The 20,435-nt window shown below is 43.6% G+C and overlaps 1 protein-coding gene across 2 annotated transcripts in view; it reads right to left on the bottom strand.

Annotated features, from left to right (window-relative positions):
- Positions 1-11,675, bottom strand: part of RAP1GDS1 (Rap1 GTPase-GDP dissociation stimulator 1) — a 222,491-nt gene extending 210,816 nt beyond the window's left edge. For both annotated transcript variants that reach the window (XM_030190713.1, XM_030190714.1), the window contains exon 1: positions 11,377-11,675. In XM_030190713.1, coding sequence (XP_030046573.1) covers positions 11,377-11,380 — 4 coding nt within the window. In that variant the 5' untranslated portion in view covers positions 11,381-11,675. The remainder of the gene's footprint in view (positions 1-11,376) is intronic.
- Between the last annotated feature and the right edge of the window lie 8,760 nt (positions 11,676-20,435).

The following is a 20,435-nucleotide window of genomic DNA, read 5'->3' as shown; positions in this document are numbered from 1 at the left end:
GTTGTTTTTTTTTTTTACAAAGTCGTCCCCCTTGTAATTTCTTGTTTGGATTATTTTAATTCAATTCTTCAGGGCTTACCTCATTATCAACTTCTTCAATATACCGCTGTCAAATTAATACATGGAGAAAAAAGTTTCACTGTGTCCTTCCTTATTGACCTTACTGGTTACTTATTTAATATCGGATCAGTTTCAAAATCATTAATTTTCCAGATTCTTCAATCTGGCATGCCATTGTTTCTTTTCAAATAACTTGTTATTTACATGTTCTCTAATAGTTTTTATTTATACACTGCTTAGCTATATATTTTATTTGCGGTATAGGAAATAAATTTCAACTATGAACTATCAGATGCAAGAATGAGGCAAAGGAGAGGTAGTTCTGCATTCTTGCTCCTGGCACAGAGGTCAACATGAGGTATCCTCCAGTCCTGAAAGATAGCCTGCAAACCTGAAGCACATAAGAACCAAGTGTGAGGCTGGAGAAGTAACACAGTAGATGACATAATAGATGACAGCAGATAACGACCTGTACGGTCCATCCAGTCTGCCCGAAGAGATAAACTCAAAAGGTATGTACACCTGAACTTAATTTATCCATGTTATTTTCAGGGCAAAGACCATAGAAGTCTGCCTGACACTATCCTTGTTCAAAAACCTTTGAACTTGTTATTGAAACCCATGATAAAAGGTCCATTCCAGCCCATCCAAATCTATCCAGCCACGATCAAGGCACAGACCGTAGAAGTCCGCCCCATTCTGGCTTGGCTTCCCAATTACCAGTGTTGCCACCTAGTCTCTGCTAAGCTTCTTTGGATCGATTCCTTCTAAACAGGATTCCTACGTATTTATCCCACACATTTCTGAATTCCGTTACAGTTTTCATCTCCACTACCTGCCACGGTAGGGCATTCTAAAGTATTCACTACCCTCTCAATGAAAAAAATACTTCCCATTATTCCCGAGTCTTCCTCCCTTCAATCTCAATTCATGTCCTCTAGTTCTACCACTCTCCCGTTTCTGAAAAGTTTTGTTTGCAGATTAATACTTGTCAAATATCTGAACGTCATCATATCACCCCTGGGTCTCCTTTCCTCCAAAGTATACATGTTCAGGTCATCAAGTCTCTTCATATGTCTTGCTATACAAAAGGCATACCATTTTTGTCACTTTTCTTTAAAATGCTTCCAGTCTTTTTACATCTTTAGCGAGATACGGCCTCCAAAACTGAACACAATACTCCAAGTGGGGCCTCTCCAATGACTTGTACAGGGGTATCAACACCTCCTTTCTTGTACTGGTTATATCCCTCTCTATGCAGCCTAGTATTCTTCTGGCTGTAGCCACCACCTTGTCGCACTGTTTTGTCACCTTGAGAGCCTCAGATACGATCATTCCAAGGTCCCTCTCCCGAGTTGAGCTTACCAATCTCTCCCCTCCTATCTGGTACATCTTTTTTGGATTTTTGCACCCCCAAGTGCATCACTCTGCACTTCTTCGCATTAAATTTTAACTGCTGTGTAGCATAAAGGCCATGAAAATGTGCAAATAATACATATTTCTAGTTTTATTATAAGCTGTTTTGCTCTCCTTGAGCTGAAAGCAGAAAGAGTTGCAAGAGAATTATAAATGTGCTTTTTTTCTGGTAAATACCTTTCTAAAGCTGTAGAAATGTGTGGTTTGACATTTTGACATGTGCTAACTTGTGATAAGTTGCTGGTCAGAAGCTAGGAGTCAGAGACTCCTATGACTAAGGACACCAGCTGTATCCAGATAAACAATCGAAGGGAGAAGGGGTGTGGGTACAACTGTAGGTTAAGCCAGAGGGTGGAGGGGGGTAGTAGGATGACTGGGCATACCAAGGACATTAGGTCAACTCATATCAAATAAAAACTTATGCTTATATGCATGACAGGCCCTAACTGCCAATATAATAAGAGAATGATAGAATTTGAATCATAGCAGGAAACAGAATATTCTGGAAAGATGCATATTCATTAGGTAGGAAGGGTAATTATAATTAAGATAATGACGAAAGGAAGAAAAAAGTATTTAACAGGAAACAGAACTGAGGATGGCGAGCCTTAATGTGCCTACACTAGCATGTGGACGTATTGACAGCTCCCAGGGAAAACTCTGTTTTTATTTGCTACATATTATACTGTATTGGAAGTTTTGTTACTATTTCAATAATTACTGATTGGCTTCTTTGACAATTTGAATAAACATTTATTATGTCTAATACTTATTTAGTAGCCAGAGTTTTTCTTGCCTGGAGTTCTGCCTCGGGGAGTAATGATTTACTTGATGATCCAATCCCCCCCAAGGAGACCTTCAGAAGGTTACTTCTGTTACAGAGGCAAGTCAGAAGTATACACTGCCAGACCCTTGACCATTCTTCCAACGTTGGAGATCCCTCCTCATGGTTTCTACACCCTCCAAAAGTATCCACTCTATTGGCTATCTTCATGTCATCCACAAAAAGGCAAACTTTTTCTTCTAATCCTCTAGCAATGTCTCTCACAAATATATTAAACAGAATCTGCCCCAGCACAGATTCTCAAGGCATTCCACTGCTCACTTTACTTTCCTCCGAGCGGGTTCCATTTACCACCACCCTCTGTCGTCTGTCAGTCAACCAGTTTCCAATCCATTTCATCATTTTGGGTCCTAGGTTCAACCCCTTCAGCTTATTCACGAGTCTTCTGTGAGGGACAGTATCAAAAGGCTTTGCTGAAATCTAAGTAGATTACATCTAGCGCATGTCCCTCATCCAGTTCTTTGGTCACCGAGTCAAAGAAGTCAATCAGATTCGTTTGGCAGGTTTTTCCTTTGGTAAATCCACATTGCCTCGGATCCTGTAACCCACTGGTTTCCAGAAAGTTAATTATCCTTTCCTTCAGCAGTGACCATTATTTTTCCTACCACAGATGTGAGGCTTATCAGCCTGTAGTTTCCCACTTCTTCCCTGTCCCCGCTTTTGTGAAGAGGGACCACATCAGCTTGTCTCCAGTCCCGAAGAACTCTCTCGCCTGTAAAGATCTATGAAATAAATCCTTAAGAGGACCCGCCAGGACTTCTGAGCTCCCTCAGTATCCTGGGATGTATCCCATCTGGCCATATAGCTTTGTCCACTACCAGACTTTAAAGCGGCTTATAAATGCTTTCTTCCGTGAACAGCGTAATATCCACTCCATTCCCAGATATATCCTTGGCAGCCAACCGCAGTCCTTCTCCAGGATTTTCTTCCATGAACACAGAAGTATTTGTTTAGCACATTCACTTTACTACTACTACTTAGCATTTCTATAGCGCTGCCAGGGTTACACAGCACTGTACAAGTTTAAACATGGGGAAGGACAGTCCCTGCTCAAGAGAGCTTACAATCTAAAGGTAACAAACTATGTAGTCAGTGTAGGTAACATGAATGGGGAGGTGGTTAGGCACCAAACGCAAGGGAGAAGAGATGGGCTTTGAGTAAGGACTTGAAAATGGGCAGGGAGGGCGCATGGCGTATGGGCTCGGGAAGTCTGTTCCAGGCATAAGGTGATGCGAGGCAGAAGGGGCGGAGGCTGGAGTTAGCGGTGGTGGAGAAGGGTACAGATAGGAGTGATTTGTCCTGAGAGCGGAGGTTACGGGTGGGAACATAGGGGGAGAGGAGGGTAGAGAGGTAATGGGGGGCTGCAGATTGAGTGCACTTGAAGGTCAATAGGAGAAGCTTGAACTGTATACGGTAGCGGATCGGGAGCCAGTGAAGCGACTTGAGGAGAGGGGTGATATGAGAGTATTGGTTCACGCGGTAGATAAGACGTGCGGCGGAATTTTGGACGGATTGAAGGGGAGATAGGTGGCTAAGCGGGAGACCAGCGAGGAGAAGGTTGCAATAGTCACTCTCCACATAGCAATTCTCAGCATCTCTCAGTCTTGCAATTCCATCCCTATCTTTTCTTCTTTCCCTAATATATCTGAAAAAGGTCGCCACCTCTTTACATCTTTAGCCATTTGTCCTTCTGCCTGTGCTTTCACTTGTTGTATTTCCCTCTTGGCTTCTTTGAGTTTAAGACGGTAATCTCTTCCACGATCCCCCTGTTGCGTTCTTCTATATTTCTTGAACAAAGTCTCTTTTGCCCTTATTTTTTCAGCCACCTGCTTGGAGAACCATACAGGCTTCCTGCTTCTCTTGTTTTTGTTTACGTTCCTTGTGTAAAGATCAGTTGCCATACTTATAGCAGCTTTTATCTTGGACCACTGCGCTTCCACTTCACCTGTACCTAGCCGTACCAACAGCTCCTTCTTCAGGTATTCCCCCATTTTACCAAATCAGCACGTCTAAAATCCAGTACTTTGAGTTTTCTGAGGCTGCACTCTGCTTTCGCTCTTGTATCAAACCATATCGTGTTGTGGGCACTGGACATTGGAAACACTGCCTACATTTGTGAGCACTAGATCCAGTGTCAACCATTCCCTCATGGGTTCCATCACCATTTTTCCGAGCAAGGTATGTTGACAGGCATCCACGATTTCCCTACTTCTTTCCAATTCTGCCGACGGGTCATTCCAATCCACATCAGGCAAGCTGAAATTTCCCAGCAATGCTGCCTCCCCTTTCTCACCAAGCTTATAGATATCTTCGATCAGATCCTTGACTAGCTTCTCCTTTTGTACTGGATGTCTGTAGATAACACCCGTGTGGATATGGGTTCCATCTTCTCTTTCCAGGGCAATCCATATAGCTTCTTCCTTTCCCCAGGTCCCCTGCATTTCAGCTGCTCTGATATTTTTCACATACAACAGCACCCCTTCACCTATTTGGCACTTCCTATCCTTCATAAAAAGATTATAACCCGGTATGGTTGCATCCCATTCATAAGAGTCATTGAACCATGTCTCTGTAAAAGCAACAATATCCAAGTCTTCTTCAAACAATAGGGCTTGTAAGTCTTGAACCTTTTCACTTAGGCTACGAGCATTTGTGCTCATTGCTTTCCATGTGTTATTAAGTGCATTTAGATGGATACTAACCCCACTGCTGTCTTGTTTTTGCTGGGGGTGACTTTGATTTCCCTTTCTTCCTATTGTCACCCCACCCTCTAAGTTTAAATGTCCTTTTGGATCGAGTCACACTGCTTGCCTCTGGTTACTCCTCAGTACTTCTTTTCTGACCTTCATAATGTTCCAGTGCAGCAACGGAATTATAAAGGGGTAGAGATTGGGAGGGTGAATGTCTCTGTGTCACAGGTCGTAGTCTACCTGTGGCTACTGTGACCCATCTATTCCTTTTTTGCTTTATTCAGTGTGGCAGTGCTGGTAGTAAGTTGACTGGGAATTAGGTAGTCCTGGATGCTTCTTTGATTGCAGCCAATTCCTTTTTGAGTTTGTTGATTTCATCTTTCATAGCTGATATTTGGAGACAGATGGGGCAAGCTCTAAGGTACCAGATGGTCTGACTTAGGACTAAAGCACCACATAAATTGCATTGAAAAAAAAAGACATGTTGATATGCTTCTCAGTGTGACTTGTACTATGTTAACATATTCAGTGTAGATAATTACCTGCTGGTAATCCTATATAGGGAGAGCCTTAGGACTAAAGCACCACATAAATTGCATTGAAAAAAAAGACATGTTGATATGCTTCTCAGTGTGACTTGTACTATGTTAACATATTCAGTGTAGATAATTACCTGCTGGTAAATCCTATATAGGGAGAGCAAGCCTAGGGGTGGGTGGGACTATAAAGTCATATAGAACTTACAGAAACTAGTAGATCTAATTCAGAGGAAAGGAATATAGAGGTCAAGAAATCTATTAAGAAAATCTATTAAGAAAGAAGGACACACAGAGTAGAGAGAAGTTTAGATAACAATCCCAAATACAAATGTGATAATATAAAAATTCAAGAGAGCTTAATTCCAGCCTTGCACTGCTTTGCAAATTTCCAAGTAAGGAAGTAAGCTGCCCCTCCCCTAAAGACAGGCTGACTAAGCACCAGGTACAATATAGCCAAATTAAGTCTCAATCAACTCTACAGTAAGAAGATTCAGCAAGAAAAAGCCACTTATTAAGCAGTTAATCCAGCATAAAATAAAACACAAGGCGGAATTAAAGCCAGAGGACAGAAATATAGCTTATAGAAACCAAGTCTTCCAAGTTTGTCAGTTATATGGTTTTGAAGTCATAAAATACTATGGAGCTCATTTTCGAAAGAGAAAAATGCACAAAAAGTATCATTGTGCACCATTTGGATGGATTTCTTCTCAATACATCCAAATCAGTATTTTCAAAACCTGTTTATGTCTATCTATGCATTTCATCTACAGTACGTCCAAATCACAAGGGAGTGTGTCGGGGTGTTTCAAAAGTAGGCTTAGGGTGTGCCTAACACTTTGGACGTTTTACAGCCATAATGGAACAAAACGAAAACGTCCAGAGCAAAATCTAAACGGTTTGGTCTAGACTTCTTTTTACAATGCAAAATACACACAAAGAAGCCCTAAATGACCACTGGAGGGTATCAAGGATGACCTCCTTCCCCCCCTTACTCCCTCAGTGGTCACTTAACCCCTCCCAATCCTCAAAGATATGAATAAAAGCAGTACTCACTAGCCTCTATGACAGCCTCAGATCAGAAACATAGCCAGGTTGAGGGCACAGGGGGAGCGGAGAGTGGACTGCATCCGGGGCGTATTTTAAACGCAACAGATCATGTGGAAAAATAGGCGCCAGAAGTCCATTTGGGGAAGCGTCTGCTCCCCTGGAAACCCACCTAGCTACGCCTCTGCCTCAGATGTTATAGCCAGGTCCATTTGAGCAGCATGCAGGTGAATGACTAGTGTAGTGGTGGGCGCATGCACTGTACACAGGTGGACCCAGGCTCATATGTCTTCCTAACCTGTTACACTTGTGGGTTTCTGGTGAACTTTGGAGGGCTCGGTTTCCACCACTCTACCCACATATAGGTGCTTTATTCACTCATAAGGGCTACTGTAGTGGTGTACAGTTGGGGTAGTGGGTTTTGGAAGGCTCAGCAGACAAGATAAGGGAGCAATGGTGAGATGTGTACCTGGGAGCATTTATTTGAAGTCCACAGCAGTGCCCCCTATGGTTCCCCATTGTGCTCCAGGGATGTCTGGGGGACCAGTGTACTAAAAGTGCTAGCCCTTCCTATATTCCAATGGCTTGAGTTTCTATGTTTTTCACTTGCATGGGGTTCCCCCCCACCGAAAATGGCCTGAAAAGATAAACACACAGAGCACAAAACCTTGTTACAAAGTGTATTAAAAAAAAAAAAAGACTTTTGTGGTTTCGAAAATGCCATATTTCCTATTCAGGTTTTGGACATTTTGACGCAAAATGTTCCAAGTCCAACTTAAGACATCATATCAAAAATGCCCCTCTATATATAGATATGAGTGGCTATGACAAAGTCCCAAATCCCAGTCCTCTTTGTTTGACACAGACAAGCATATGGCTATGTTTTATATGAATTCAAATTAGAACAGAAGAAAGATTCAAAGAGCACAAGAAGTTACTTGGAGTTCAAAGTAGTTGGTGAGGAAAAGTGAACAGGTAAAAGAATCCAAGAGAGTTCAGATTCAAAAACATTCCAGATAGCTAAAAAGGCAACCACCTCACAGACTGCAGAGTCACAACAAAAATTAAATTCATAAAATGTGCATTCCAGTGCATCCCCCAGTAGAATAATGAACACTTGTAAAACAGTAAGGAAAAACAGCTCAGCAAGAAGCCAAAGTGTGTTTCAACAAGGCCCAGCTGTTGTGCAAGGCGATGCAAAAAAACAAAACAAAAAAACAGGTGATTTTGCACTGGAAAGCTCTTGTGCTGTGTCTATGATATCTCTGCAGTTTACACTGGATGTGCCTTGGAATAGCTACTCAAGAGGAAGCATCCAGTCACTGGTGCTTGGAATGAAGAGATACAGCACTGACAAGCTTCCATTTTTTAAAGTGCCCAGGAAAGGATCAAAGATGCCCACCTTCTCTTCAGGTCAGTGTTAAGTGCTTAGAAACCTCTGGGAAAAAAAAAGCACACACCAGTTTAAGTGTTATGTGGCGATCTTCTTGGGGTACTAGATTTTTACAGCCTCTATGCTGGGCTAAAAATTATCCGTTCCATGGAAGATTTTCAATTCATAAGCACAGAGCTCCACAGACCATTGCACTGCAAGGCTATCTTGATCCTTCCGCACTTGACGCAGCCTGTGTATCACTTCCGATAGTGGTCAAGGCAGTCCTTAGGTGCCTGAGGATAAATGCAATTATTCTGCTTATGGATCAAAACACTTGGAATGTTCACTGAAGTCCAGGATCTTCTGCCACACTTAGGGTGGGCACTAAACCTTGACTTTCGGATTATGCCAAAAGAAAAAGATAAAGAAATTAACTAAGATGTCAGAAGAAACTTCAGAAGCACTATTTTTTTAGCATCCATTCGGCCAAGCAGAAAAAGAAAAACAACAACAAGGAGCTGAGGAGACCACTGTGTGTAGAAGAGAACTTTTACACCAAGGGCTTGGTGCAGAAAAGCGCGGCAAGGCTTTCTGCAGGTGTAACACGGATTGAGCACACAATTTTGCAAGCACGTGATGCAGAAAGACGTGCTGCGTTGCAGTAAACCCTGTGCAAAGCCTTGCTTTAGAGCTCAGCACATGCCAATACATAATTCCATGGAAATATAGTTAATTAGGTAACATTGGTAGAAGACTGACAGGCTGAGTGCAACTCCAGAGCTATAATACCACATCTAAGACGGTGTACAGCCCGGGGTCATTTGAGGTAAAATGTGACACAAGATCCCCCGTGATTTGTGTACCAATCCAACTCAATCCCTGCCCCACAAGCCAGCCCTGGTAGTCTTCTGGACTCTCTTCCCCCCCCCCCCCCAACCCTGGTAATATAGCTCCCCTTCCCTCCCTCCTCCCCGACATTAACAAAATAAATCCCTGGTAGTCAAGTGGACTTCCCTCCCCTCCCCGAACTCAAAAGATTAAAAGCAGAAGCAAAACCCACTTGTTCTTGCCTCCAGTGCCACCATTTTGAATGATGGCGGCACCAGAGGTAGGAGCAAGTGGGCATCACTCCTGCCTTTCCACTTCTTGAAGTAGGTGGGAAGGGTCCAGGGGTTTTAGGGATGGGCTCCACTGCACTATCAGGGATTAATTTTTTGTGAGGGACAGGAGGGGAAGGAAGGAAATGTCCACTAGACTAGCAGGGTTTTTCATGAGTCAGACACAATGGGGTTAAGTCAGGTTTGGGGAAGGTCCACTTGACAACCAGGGATAATGTTGAAATGTTGTGGGAGAAGGGGGATGCAGATTTTTTTTTTGTGCGTGTGCTTGTTCTGTTTTTAGTTCTTTATAAATATCCTTCTTCCTTTCAATGTGTGACCCAATCCACTCTTATGCACCAACAGAAAAAAAAAAAAAGGCCATTTTGGCAATAAAACGCACATTACTGTCGTGGTGTGCACTGTTTTTCTAACAGCACAAGCTTTTTAATGGAGAAGCAATTTACATGTTAATTGCTTACTGAATTGGAGCACTAAACTCCTGCAACAGGGCTTGCAAGCTGTGTGCTCAGCAATCAGCGCATGGCTCTAACGCAAGCTTTCTGCATCAGTTCCTAAGCTCTGAGCCCTGGCACAGCTATTCCATTTCAGCAACCTGTGATGATATTACCCACTTGAGCACCTAACTCAATCCTGCAGAAAGGCAGATTTAAATAGCTCTTTAAAAAAATGCACACATATGGGACAGGCCTCTTCCAACAGAAAAGAGGTTCTGGTTACAAGAGATCATAGGATAATGGTGAAAAGTAGAGTCAAGCATATTGTAAGGAAACAGTGCTTTATAGGAAGAGTGACGGAAGTGTTGAACAGTCTCCAAGTGGAGGTGGTAAAGACAAGGACAGTTTTCAGTTTAAGAAAGCATGGGAGCAAGAACAGGGATTATAGTATTGAACAGTTGGTTTGGATGGGTACACTGGATAGGCCATATGGTCTCTATCTGCAGTCGTGCTCTGCTTCTGTGTTTCTTTTTTGCAAGTCTGAACAGTCTCTTAGTGTGTCTGAGGTTGTGGCTGATCTGAAAACACAATCAGATTTTGGTTCTCTTTTCACTACAGATATTGGAGAAATAATGCCTGCTATTAGAATAAACTAATGAATAAGTCACCTTAAAAACTTTACTTTATTACATCCCAAAAACAAAAACACAATTTGGGACTCTTCTTAAAATAAAATCATCAAGAATAGCCAAAGTAAATAGCAATTATAGCCAGGACCATGATAACACTGGGTCTAAGCCTTATTCACTTGTTCAGAACCCTTATTTTATCATCCTCACTTTGATATTCTCTTATCTCTTGTTTGTCCTAATTAGATTGTAAGCTCTGTCGAGCAGGGACTGTCTCTTCATGTTCAAGTGTACAGTGCTGCGTACGTCTAGTAGCGCTTTAGAAATGATAAGTAGTAGTAGTAGGGTCTAGTGTCAATACAACTATTATGAAACAAATGGTTTAGAGCAGTGGTTCCCAAACCTGATCCTGGAGACATCTCAGCCAGTCAAGTTTTCAGGATATCCACAATTAATATTCATGAGAGAGATCTGCATGCACTGCCTCTACTCATGAATATTCATTGTGGATATCCTGAAAACTTGACTGGCTGAGGTGCCTCCAGGATCAGGTTTGGGAACAACTGGTTTACAGATTGAGATACCACATATGTAGGAAGAGTCTACAGGTTCTTTCTTATATCATCTCTTCTTCTGGTACTTGCAAAGATAAACTTACAAACACCCTAGGTCCAAGGCAGCTACTAGAAATCATCATCGTTAACAACAAAATTATAATATTAGACAGCAGCACATTATCCGTTATACTGCCAACGGTGCAGAAAAGGCTCTTTAAATGGAAACTTTCCGATTATATCCTGCAAAGTAACGAACCATGCAAGAGCGGAGTTTTGATATAGCTGTTGTGAAGGTGTTGGTAGCAACACGAGAGCCCCTCCCAGTGATGCCGCAAAAGCCGAGCCGGTCCAGCCAGGGCAGCCAGGGCTGGAGGGGGGAAGAACGGCAAGAGCAACACTGGTAACTCAAGTAGTGAGGGTGGAAATTGCTTAGAAACATGCATCTTGCATCTCCCCCTCATGCTCTACTAAAGCACACGAACAGTGATGGAGAGCCGGCAGGCCTGGAGAAACAGGAACACGCACAGCAGTAGCAAAAGGACGTCGCGCCAGCCCTGCCCTGGGACTCGGGAGGAGCAGGAACACCACAGCAGCAACTGCAGCCCCTGCCTGCAAACTGAAAAAATGAGGAGGGGTGGGGGGGGCTGAACAATTATCACTCACTTACCCATTGTTGCGGGGATGGACCCTCCGATTGCGGCGTCCAAAGTAGCTTGCAGGGGAGGGGGGACGGGAGGAGGAGGGGGGGTAAAGCCAGGCGCGCACGCGTGCTGCTCGCTCTTGTTTGCTTCCCTTGCGCGTGGTCTTTGCGTTCTCTTTTCTGCTGCCCAGGCACTGAAGGGATACCACTAACACGCACACCTAAACGGCAAATGTAAGAGCTGAAGGGAGGAAGAAGAAGGTGGAATGTAGCAGGGTAAATTCTGCCATTCCGCGTCAGGGGGCGGAGCTATGCGCGTGCCGTGGTGTCGTACAGAGCCGGTGTGAAGCGAGATGCGGATAATGGCGCGCTGCGTGTGGGCGATCTGCTTTTGGTACTGGCAAAGAGGTTATTCTCATTCTAACCTCCCTGGTAGTACAGTGGCATAACATTGGCACATGCGTGTTATTGTATGGGAACAAAATCACATTGATATACAGAACTGAATTGGGCATGGGGAAAAACTTGTGAAACGCCACATCAGAAATAGTCTTATCCATTTTTATGAAGCTATACCCTGTTTTACCTACAGAAAATGCTTTTTATAAAATTACTCCAGGGATTGCAATTATATAGAAAAGGCATGGAGAATGCTTGCTGGCCTATTATTACAGGACCGAAGAGTAGGCTTGTCAAGGTATATCTAACACCTTTCTGTGTTTCTGTGGCACAATAAAATCAGATATAATATACAGGTACTTTTTCTGCCCCTAGTGGACTCATAATCTGTTTTTTTTTTTTTTGGGGGGGGGGGGGGTAAGCTGGATAAATGGAGGTGACTTGCCCAGGATCACAGGGAGTTGCAGTGGGACTGTTTCTTTGGTTCATCCTTGGTTTGCAGGCTACTGCATTAACCATTAGGCTACTTTGGAAGTTTGAGGGTGCTTCCCATCAAAGTGATCTGTTGTAAAACTACATGGTCAAAAAGATAAATAGGTGCATCCCCCTCAACAAAAAAGCCTAGTACTTCTTTAAGGGAGAAGTTCCTGCTTTGATACAGTGACAACACAGCATAGGGACTTGTTCCTTTCAAACTGCCTCCCATTTTTTTTTCTTTTTTGTCTACCTACCATTATTAAATGTCAATACAGAATTTCTAAAATACAAATGGAAAGAAAACCCAAAACTACAACCCCAAAATAACAACTGTTCTATTAATTAAAAGCTTAACATTGTACATGAAAAGTCCAAAATAAAATATAGATATTAAGTTTAAATGGGTATAGAACAAAACAAAACCATCTCTAATACTGACATTTCAAATACTGTTCAATGGACATCCAAATCTGACAAACCTTCCAATAAAATGTACATTCTGCAAATCATTTCGCACTGCCACCAGAAATGCATTTTGAATGGGCTGTGGCGGTATTACCGCACCAGCAGCTGCTAGCGTGGCTTTGTGAAAGGGGGAATTAGGAAGTTATTATTTTTCCAGTGAACCAGGACAACTTGTTGGCAATAGACGAGAATATTATTCAGTTCAACATGCTGGGATGGGAGGATTACTAGACCTACAGTAAGTACTATTAGAAGACAGTCAATCTAAAAAAAAAAAAAAACACACAGATGATATTCCAAACCTCCTAACAAAAAAAAAGAAGGGTTTTAGTACAACAGCGAAGCATATGAGCCAGGGTCGCTTGCTCTGTTTTATGTGACCAACAAGGGGGGGGGGGGGGAGAGGATTAAATCAATTTCACATTGTATAACTTTCTTGGAGTCCAAATAGCTCAGTGACTAATAAAGTATACAAATTGAAAAGTTGCTGCTGGCATTAGTTCTCTATTTGAAGCTGACCAGAAGACTCTCAGGTTGTGCTGGAGATACAGAAAACATTAATATCTCTAACTTTAAATGTTCCAAACCTAAAGTCACAGTTGAATTCCAATCTCACAGTAACTGATAAAATGTAGAGGCTTCGTGTCCTGATGCCTGAAGCAGTGTCACTAGGTTACAAAGCCACAGTTGTTCCTTTAGTAAAGCCACTATATTGGTGCTTTGATTCAAGCAATGCTGCAATTGAAGCCACTTGAAATATTGTGAAGTAAGAAGATGCAATGTCTCTGTAGTCGCTGAAAAATGCATGAATTGGCCTCTTCAGGATAATTGTTCCAAATTCCAGATGTTTTTTTCTGTGCTAGAGTGGTCAATTTAACATCTTATGATTGATCATAAACCGAGGGTTGAAACAAAGTGACGTCCACTTAGATCTCTAGACCACAGAACATCTAGGTTGGAGTCTAGTTCTGCTAAACAAGTATGAGAATGTAACAAAAGTGGGTGCAAAGAAATAGGCATTGTAACCTTTTCTTCCATTTGTAGCCAGCCAGGTAACACCATTGCAAAGCCTGACATAAAATTAATGCTTTATGATAACATCAAAAGATCAGGGAAACCCTGCTCTATATTTAGACTGCTTTAATTTTTGTACTGCTATTTTCGGTGGCTTTCCCTCTCTTAGAAAGAAACATAAGATAATATCTAATTTGTTTTTAATAAAAGCTGTGCTTAGCAAACAATTGAGTTATGCTTAGGATAACATTCACTTTAGGCATTAGTCATATAATAGGTAAACCACTTTGGTTGTTCCACAGAGAGACAGTATATCAAAAGCATGATCCATACCAATTTTTATGGTTTCTAGCCGCCCCCCCTACCCACCCCATCATGAAAGATGATGTGGAGAACATTGGAAACTCAGTTGAGTAATTGTAAGATCTTCTTGAAAGAAAAGTTCATTATAAAAACAGGGTCCTAGACAGTGGTGTGCTGGTAAATTTTTAACAACAGGCTCTCTCCCCGGTCCACCTCGGCACCCCCCCCCCCGTCCACCACTGCGCCCCCCCCATCCACCTCTGCGCCCCCCTAAAATTGCAGAGCTGGCTATAGCCGGGGGGGGGGGGGGGGGCAATGCATTACTCTTTCCAGGAAAAAAAAATTTTAATGATCCCAGGTTCCAATCTAATTCATGTTTAATATGGGATAAAATGCCATAAATAAGTAAATAAATATAAACTTTTAACGTTCAGCACCTGATTCTCAAAGTGGACATATTCCAAACACTATAATGAAAATAAAATTATTTTTTTCTACCTTTGTTGTCTGGTGACTTTGTATTTCTGATCATGCTGGCCCAGTATCTGATTCTGCTGCTATCTGTCCTCTTAACTCCATTTCCAGGGCTTCCTTTCCATTTATTTCTTTTCTTTCCTCCTTTCTTCTTCATTTCTGGTCCTCCGCAGACTTGACTGTACAGTGGACCCAGCTTCTGCCTATTTTCTCCATCCATGTGCAGTTTCTCTCCTCACTTCCTTTTCCCTCATCTAATCTCCTTCCTCTATCTTCCCTCCATGTCCAGCATTTCTTCTCTCTCCCTTCCCTCCATCCATGTCCAGAATTTCTCTTGCCCTTCCTTCCATCCATGTCCTGAAACTCTCCTCTCTCCCCTGCCCCTCTCTACCCATCCATGCCCAGCATTTCTCTCCCCTGCCCCCCTCTACTCATCCATGCCCAGCAATTCTCTCCCCTGCCCACCCATGCTCAGCAATTCTCTCCCCTGCCCCCTCTACCCATCCATGCCCAGCATTTCTCTTCCTTGCCCCCCAATTCTGTCCCCTGCCCCCCTCTGCCCATCCATGCCCAGCATTTCTCTCCCCTGCCCCCTCTACTCATCCATGCCCAGCATTTCTCTCCCCTGCCCCCCAATTCTGTCCCCTGCCCCCCTCTGCCCATCTATGCCCAGCATTTCTCTCCCCTGCCCCCTCTACTCATCCATGCCCAACATTTCTTTCCCCTGCCCCCCTCTGCCCATCCATGCCCAGCATTTCTCTCCCCTGCCCCCTCTACCCATCCATGCCCAGCATTTCTCTCCCCTACCCCCCAATTCTGTCCCCTGCCCCCCTCTGCCCATCCATGCCCAGCATTTCTCTCCCCTGCCCCCCTCTACTCATCCATGCCCAGCATTTCTTTCCCCTGCCCCCCTCTGCCCATCCATTCTCTCCCCTGCCCCCTCTGCCCATCCATGCCCAGCAATTCTCTCCCCTGCCCCCCTCTGCCCATCCATTCTCTCCCCTGCCCCCCTCTACTCATCCATGCCCAGCATTTCTTTCCCCTGCCCCCCTCTGCCCATCCATGCCCAGCATTTCTCTCCCCTGCCCCCTCTACTCATCCATGCCCAGCAATTCTCTTCCCTCCCCTGCCCTCCCGCTCCCAAACACGTCCAATGATGTCCTTCGCCCCCACCCTCCCCTCTCGCTCCTATCCGTCAGTCTCTCTTACCGCCCTCAAAGCGCCGCTTATTTAAAGCGCTGCTGCCCGTCTTCAGCCTTCCCTGCTTGTTTCGGATGAGAGTTCTTCCCTCAGTCCCGCCTTCGCGGAAAAAGGAAATGACGTCAGAATGCGGGACTGAGGGAAGAGCTCATCCGAAACAAGCAGGGAGGTAAGCATGGCCTGTGATGGCGCCCTCCTGCCATGCTTACCTCCCCTAATGGAGCCGGCTCGCCCCCAACAACAACCGGCTCGCAAGAGCTGTCAAAATTTAACAAGCGGCTCTTGCAAGCCGGAGTGAGCCGGCTCCAGCACACCACTGGTCCTAGATATTTCAAACTTTATGAAGCCCATGTAAAGCCATATTGATCTGCTGTTCCGGGGCAGAGGGAGCTGCAGCGAACGAATGAAGTTTAGCGAATGTGGAGGAGCAGGCGTGCGCCTCGGCACCCCCCAGCGGCGTGCACCCGGGACAGACCGCCCCCAACGCCCCCCCCCCCCCCTTGGTACGCCACTGACTCAATGGACCCTTGGTCTTTTCCCAGTGTGGCATTACTTATGGGTCTCCCAGGTCCCTTACTCACTTGGCATTCAGTGCCTCCACCTGGGGAAAGGAAGCATTAGTGGGTGGGATTACCCTCTTCTCCCCCCAGGAAACCAAAGAATACAAATCCAATGGGAAATTGCAGTGAACAAGGCTGGCCATTGAATCCTACAGGTCAGGGTGGGTGGGTGTTCCAGCTCCAGGACGGTGATCTTCAGGTTCAGGAGACACTTACACTCTCTCAGGTCCAAAGACCACACTAGAGTAAGCAGTTTGTGAAAAAAAAAACTCGTTTATTCTTCAACTCCGCAAAAGCAGGAACATCAAACCATGTCAACTCTCCAACATTGGAATGCAAGTGTTTTAAAACCACAATCCTGGTATTCCCCAGGGGAACTCCTGTATTCTCCTTCCTTGGATATATTTACAGATGCTTTTCAGCAGGACTATGTATACCTTTTACAGACTCCTGTCCACGCCTATTATTACACGCCCTCCCTGGTAAGGCATGCGATGTCAGCTGTAGGTTCTCTGAGAGTTAGTTGGCAGTAGTCGTGACTCACCCTCAGGAACTCTCTGCCAACCGGAAGGGGGTACAAATCAACTAACCTCGTCTCCAGTCCTCAAAGGGCGGGAGAGGAACAAAAAACTACATTTAGAATAGACTCTGAATTTGAAGGAGACTAATTCAAATAATTGCAAAATATAAATTTTATTGATGTCCAATAATTATTATTATACCTTTTAAACAACAAAACTTTGTATCTAACTTAGCTCTAAACATTTAAACAACTACTACTACTACTATTTAGCATTTCTATAGCGCTACAAGGCTTCACTTCAACATCATAACAATGTTTTTTTTATTCTCCCTTTTCCAGACAGACTAATCTGGACTCTATGCACCACCATCAGATAAGTTCCTTTTTATACATTTACTCTTTTTAATCATCAACCTGTTGCAACAGCTATTTATTTTCTTTATCTATTTTCTTCCCTGAAATTAGGAAGAATTCGATACTTTCTGTCCTTTTTGTTTCCCTAGGTTACCCGGATTCTCTCTCAGGTAAGTATTGATTCAAAGTCTATTTCACTTTTACTTAGCTGTCCTTCTCCTTCTTGAATTGATGCAGCTCCGAACTTTCTTGCATGGGGGCCCGATCACCTCTCCTCCAGCACCGCTTTCACTTCTCTCTTCCTCCTACACCTTACTCTTAATTAAATAAAATAGGAAAGAAAACCCTTTCTCCCTATTTCCTTTACCATATTCCACTATACTAAATGACTTTTAAATGGAATTTCAAATACTGGGGCTGGTAGTTATTATAAATAAAATTAACCAAAGGCACCTCACTTCCAGGCCTAAACTATTACTTGTGCTTCCCTATACTGGAAGGGTATATCCACTATAAGCATTCACTGCATTCAAATCCAATTACCTAAGCCCAAATGTTTTTCACACATTCCCAAGATTTTCCCCCTTTCAAACCAATATTAACACTTTAATTTTATGCATTCATCTCTCTTTCCTAACACCTATTACTTCCCTTGTAATTCCTTTGCTCAGACACCCTGCACAACACATCCGCTCTCACCAACAGCCTTCACCCTTCTCCCTTTAATATCCCCTCTCTAGACACTCACTCACAGGTATTCACCACTTTCCCAATCCTAACTCAGCATATATCTATATAAATAATTCTCACCTGGAACATTCTGAAGCTCATTCTGTCAGAGGGAAACACTGAAGGGTAGGCTGTCAACAACACTCACTCTCACTCGTGCACCACTCACTGTCACTCCTAGACCCGCCCCCTTCCGGACATAATTCGCTATCCCAACATTCTAAATGAAGCCTCCAACCGGAAGTTGAGGCGTCGAGACCACTTTTTGCCCATTGCTGTGTGTCCCGCCCTCGCGTCACAACGTCATGACGCCGAGGGCGGAGCACTCACACTCCATGAAACGCCATCGACTACGGCGTGCCACTGACGCTCCACTGCCCCCCCCCACCCGTCACCGCATAGAAACGGAACCCGAAAATGCTACGAGTGCACCCACAGCACAGACAATGCAGGAAATACTGTGATGGGGAAATGGAGCTCAAACACACAAAACCGCGACCAAACCAGGGACTCCTCCCTCTGCCCTACGAATCACTGTCAGTGCTCCAGTAACGGTCCGTTCCTATCTGCAGCCGCCACCACGCGGGAGAAATGCTGGACAATTGGAGGGAGGGAAGAGAGAGAGGAAGAAATACTGGACCACAGGGAAGTGGGGGCTGGAAGATGCTGGGGTGTGGGTGTGGAAGGGACAGGGAGATATTAGGCTACAATGGGAGAAAGGGAGCAGGCGTGCTGGGCTAGAAGGTTGGAGGGAGGAAGATGCTGCAAATGGTGGAACTATTTGGGAGAGGCCAAAGGGGAGGTGGGAAGGAAACAAATGAGAGGATGATAGTGATGGGGGGGGGGGGGGGCAGAAATGTGGTAATGGAGAGTTGATTAAAGATGAAAGGAAATGAAAGGTTGGAGGAAGGACTGAGAAGAGGAATGGGGCAGCTAGTGGGTGAGAGAAAGAAATGGAATTTGATAGCTGAAAACTAAAAAGGAGAAGGATGAGGACGAGGGTGAAATTTAAGTGAACAGAGAGGCAGTAAAGAAACAAAACAGAGAGGAAAGAGCTAAAAAAGAAATAATGTGTCAAAGGTAGGTGTAGTGAAGGAATGGAATAAGACAGGAGAGAAGAGAAAAGACAAATGGACAGCAAGCAGTTGAAGGAGAATTAGCAGAAATACAGGAAAAGAGGAAACTGGAACCAGCATGATGGAACAGTAAAATGTCCAGACAACAAAGGTACAAAAAAGTATTTTATTTTTAATCTATTAAATGGAATATCAAATGGAAAGAAGGCACTGCATAAAACAGAAGACACTGGGACCAAAGCGAATAGAAAAACTAAATGATCAGACAACAAAGGTAGAAAAAAGTATTTTATTCAGAATTTATTAATTGGAATATGTCAGCTTTCTGTGAAATTTTGCATGTAAGTTTCAATTTTTCTGGTATTGCTGCATGCTGAGTCTGACTTCTTGAGTTAACTTTCCAGTTCAGTATTTTGCCTTCATATTTTTTGCTTTCTAGTTCCTTGTGTCATGTCTGTTGTGTCATGTGTTTTTCACGAGGTAGTGTATTGGTGTTTTAGAGCCTGGTGTAATTACAGTTCTGCCTTTTCACGCATAAGGTTGCAGCTCGTCCTGTCCTTGGAATTAGTGCTGTTATGGTTTAGTAAGGTTATGAGTGTGTTTTTGCACAAGTTTGTGTATAGTGTGTTGCAGTGGAGAGATTGTGTGTTGGCTTTACTGAGGTGGCACCAAAACATCAGAAAGGGTGTAGAGCCTAAATCATGACACACTACCTCTTGAAGGATCTACCTATAGAGCTTATGCATTTCTAAGGTCAACACTGGCATGGTATGGGAAAAGGGGTGAGGAAATACTACTGGAGTGGAAGAAGGAAAGAAGGAAGGGAAAAAGAGCTGGCTTGATATCTCATACATATTCATTATGGTTATTCCCAAAAAAAGCCAGCTTTTTTTCCCTTCCTTCCTCCATATTAGCATATTCATTTGCATATGTATATATGCAAATGAATATGCTAATATGCTCCGCCCCATCCTTTGCCCCCCCAAATGAAACAGTCAAACTACGCCTATGCCCTGAACTGATGGAACTTATATTTGTTTGAAGTTATAATTGTTAGCTGCAGAGCTGTGCTGGATTTATGCTCTTTTCATTTACTTTAAAAGCTCTGCTTGCTCTGCCCACTCCGTTTTGGATCTTTGGCTGAAGAAATTAGCCTGATTGCCAAAGTGGGCAGAGTATTTTCCTGAACTGCAACCCCTGGAATTATTTTAGGGAAAAGGCTGTTTTTCAATTGGCTATACCTGGTTAGCTTGAAGGCAGATGCCTGCTTATCTCTTGTGCTGGCTTAGGAATTGGTTATTGGACAGAAAACAGAGGGTAGGGTTAAATGGTCATTTCTCTCAATGGAGGAGGGTAAACAGTGGAGTGCCACAGCAATCAGTACTGGGGCCAGTGCTATTTAACATATTTATAAATGATATGGAATTTGGAACGACTAGTATGGTGATTACATTTGCAGATGATACAAAACTATTCAAGGTTGTTAAAACTCATGCAAACTGTGAAAAATTG

This window comes from Microcaecilia unicolor, chromosome 2 (assembly GCF_901765095.1).
Source record: "Microcaecilia unicolor chromosome 2, aMicUni1.1, whole genome shotgun sequence".
In the NCBI taxonomy this organism is placed as follows: Eukaryota; Metazoa; Chordata; class Amphibia; order Gymnophiona; family Siphonopidae; genus Microcaecilia; species Microcaecilia unicolor.
This window is presented reverse-complemented; position numbering and strand designations above follow the sequence as displayed.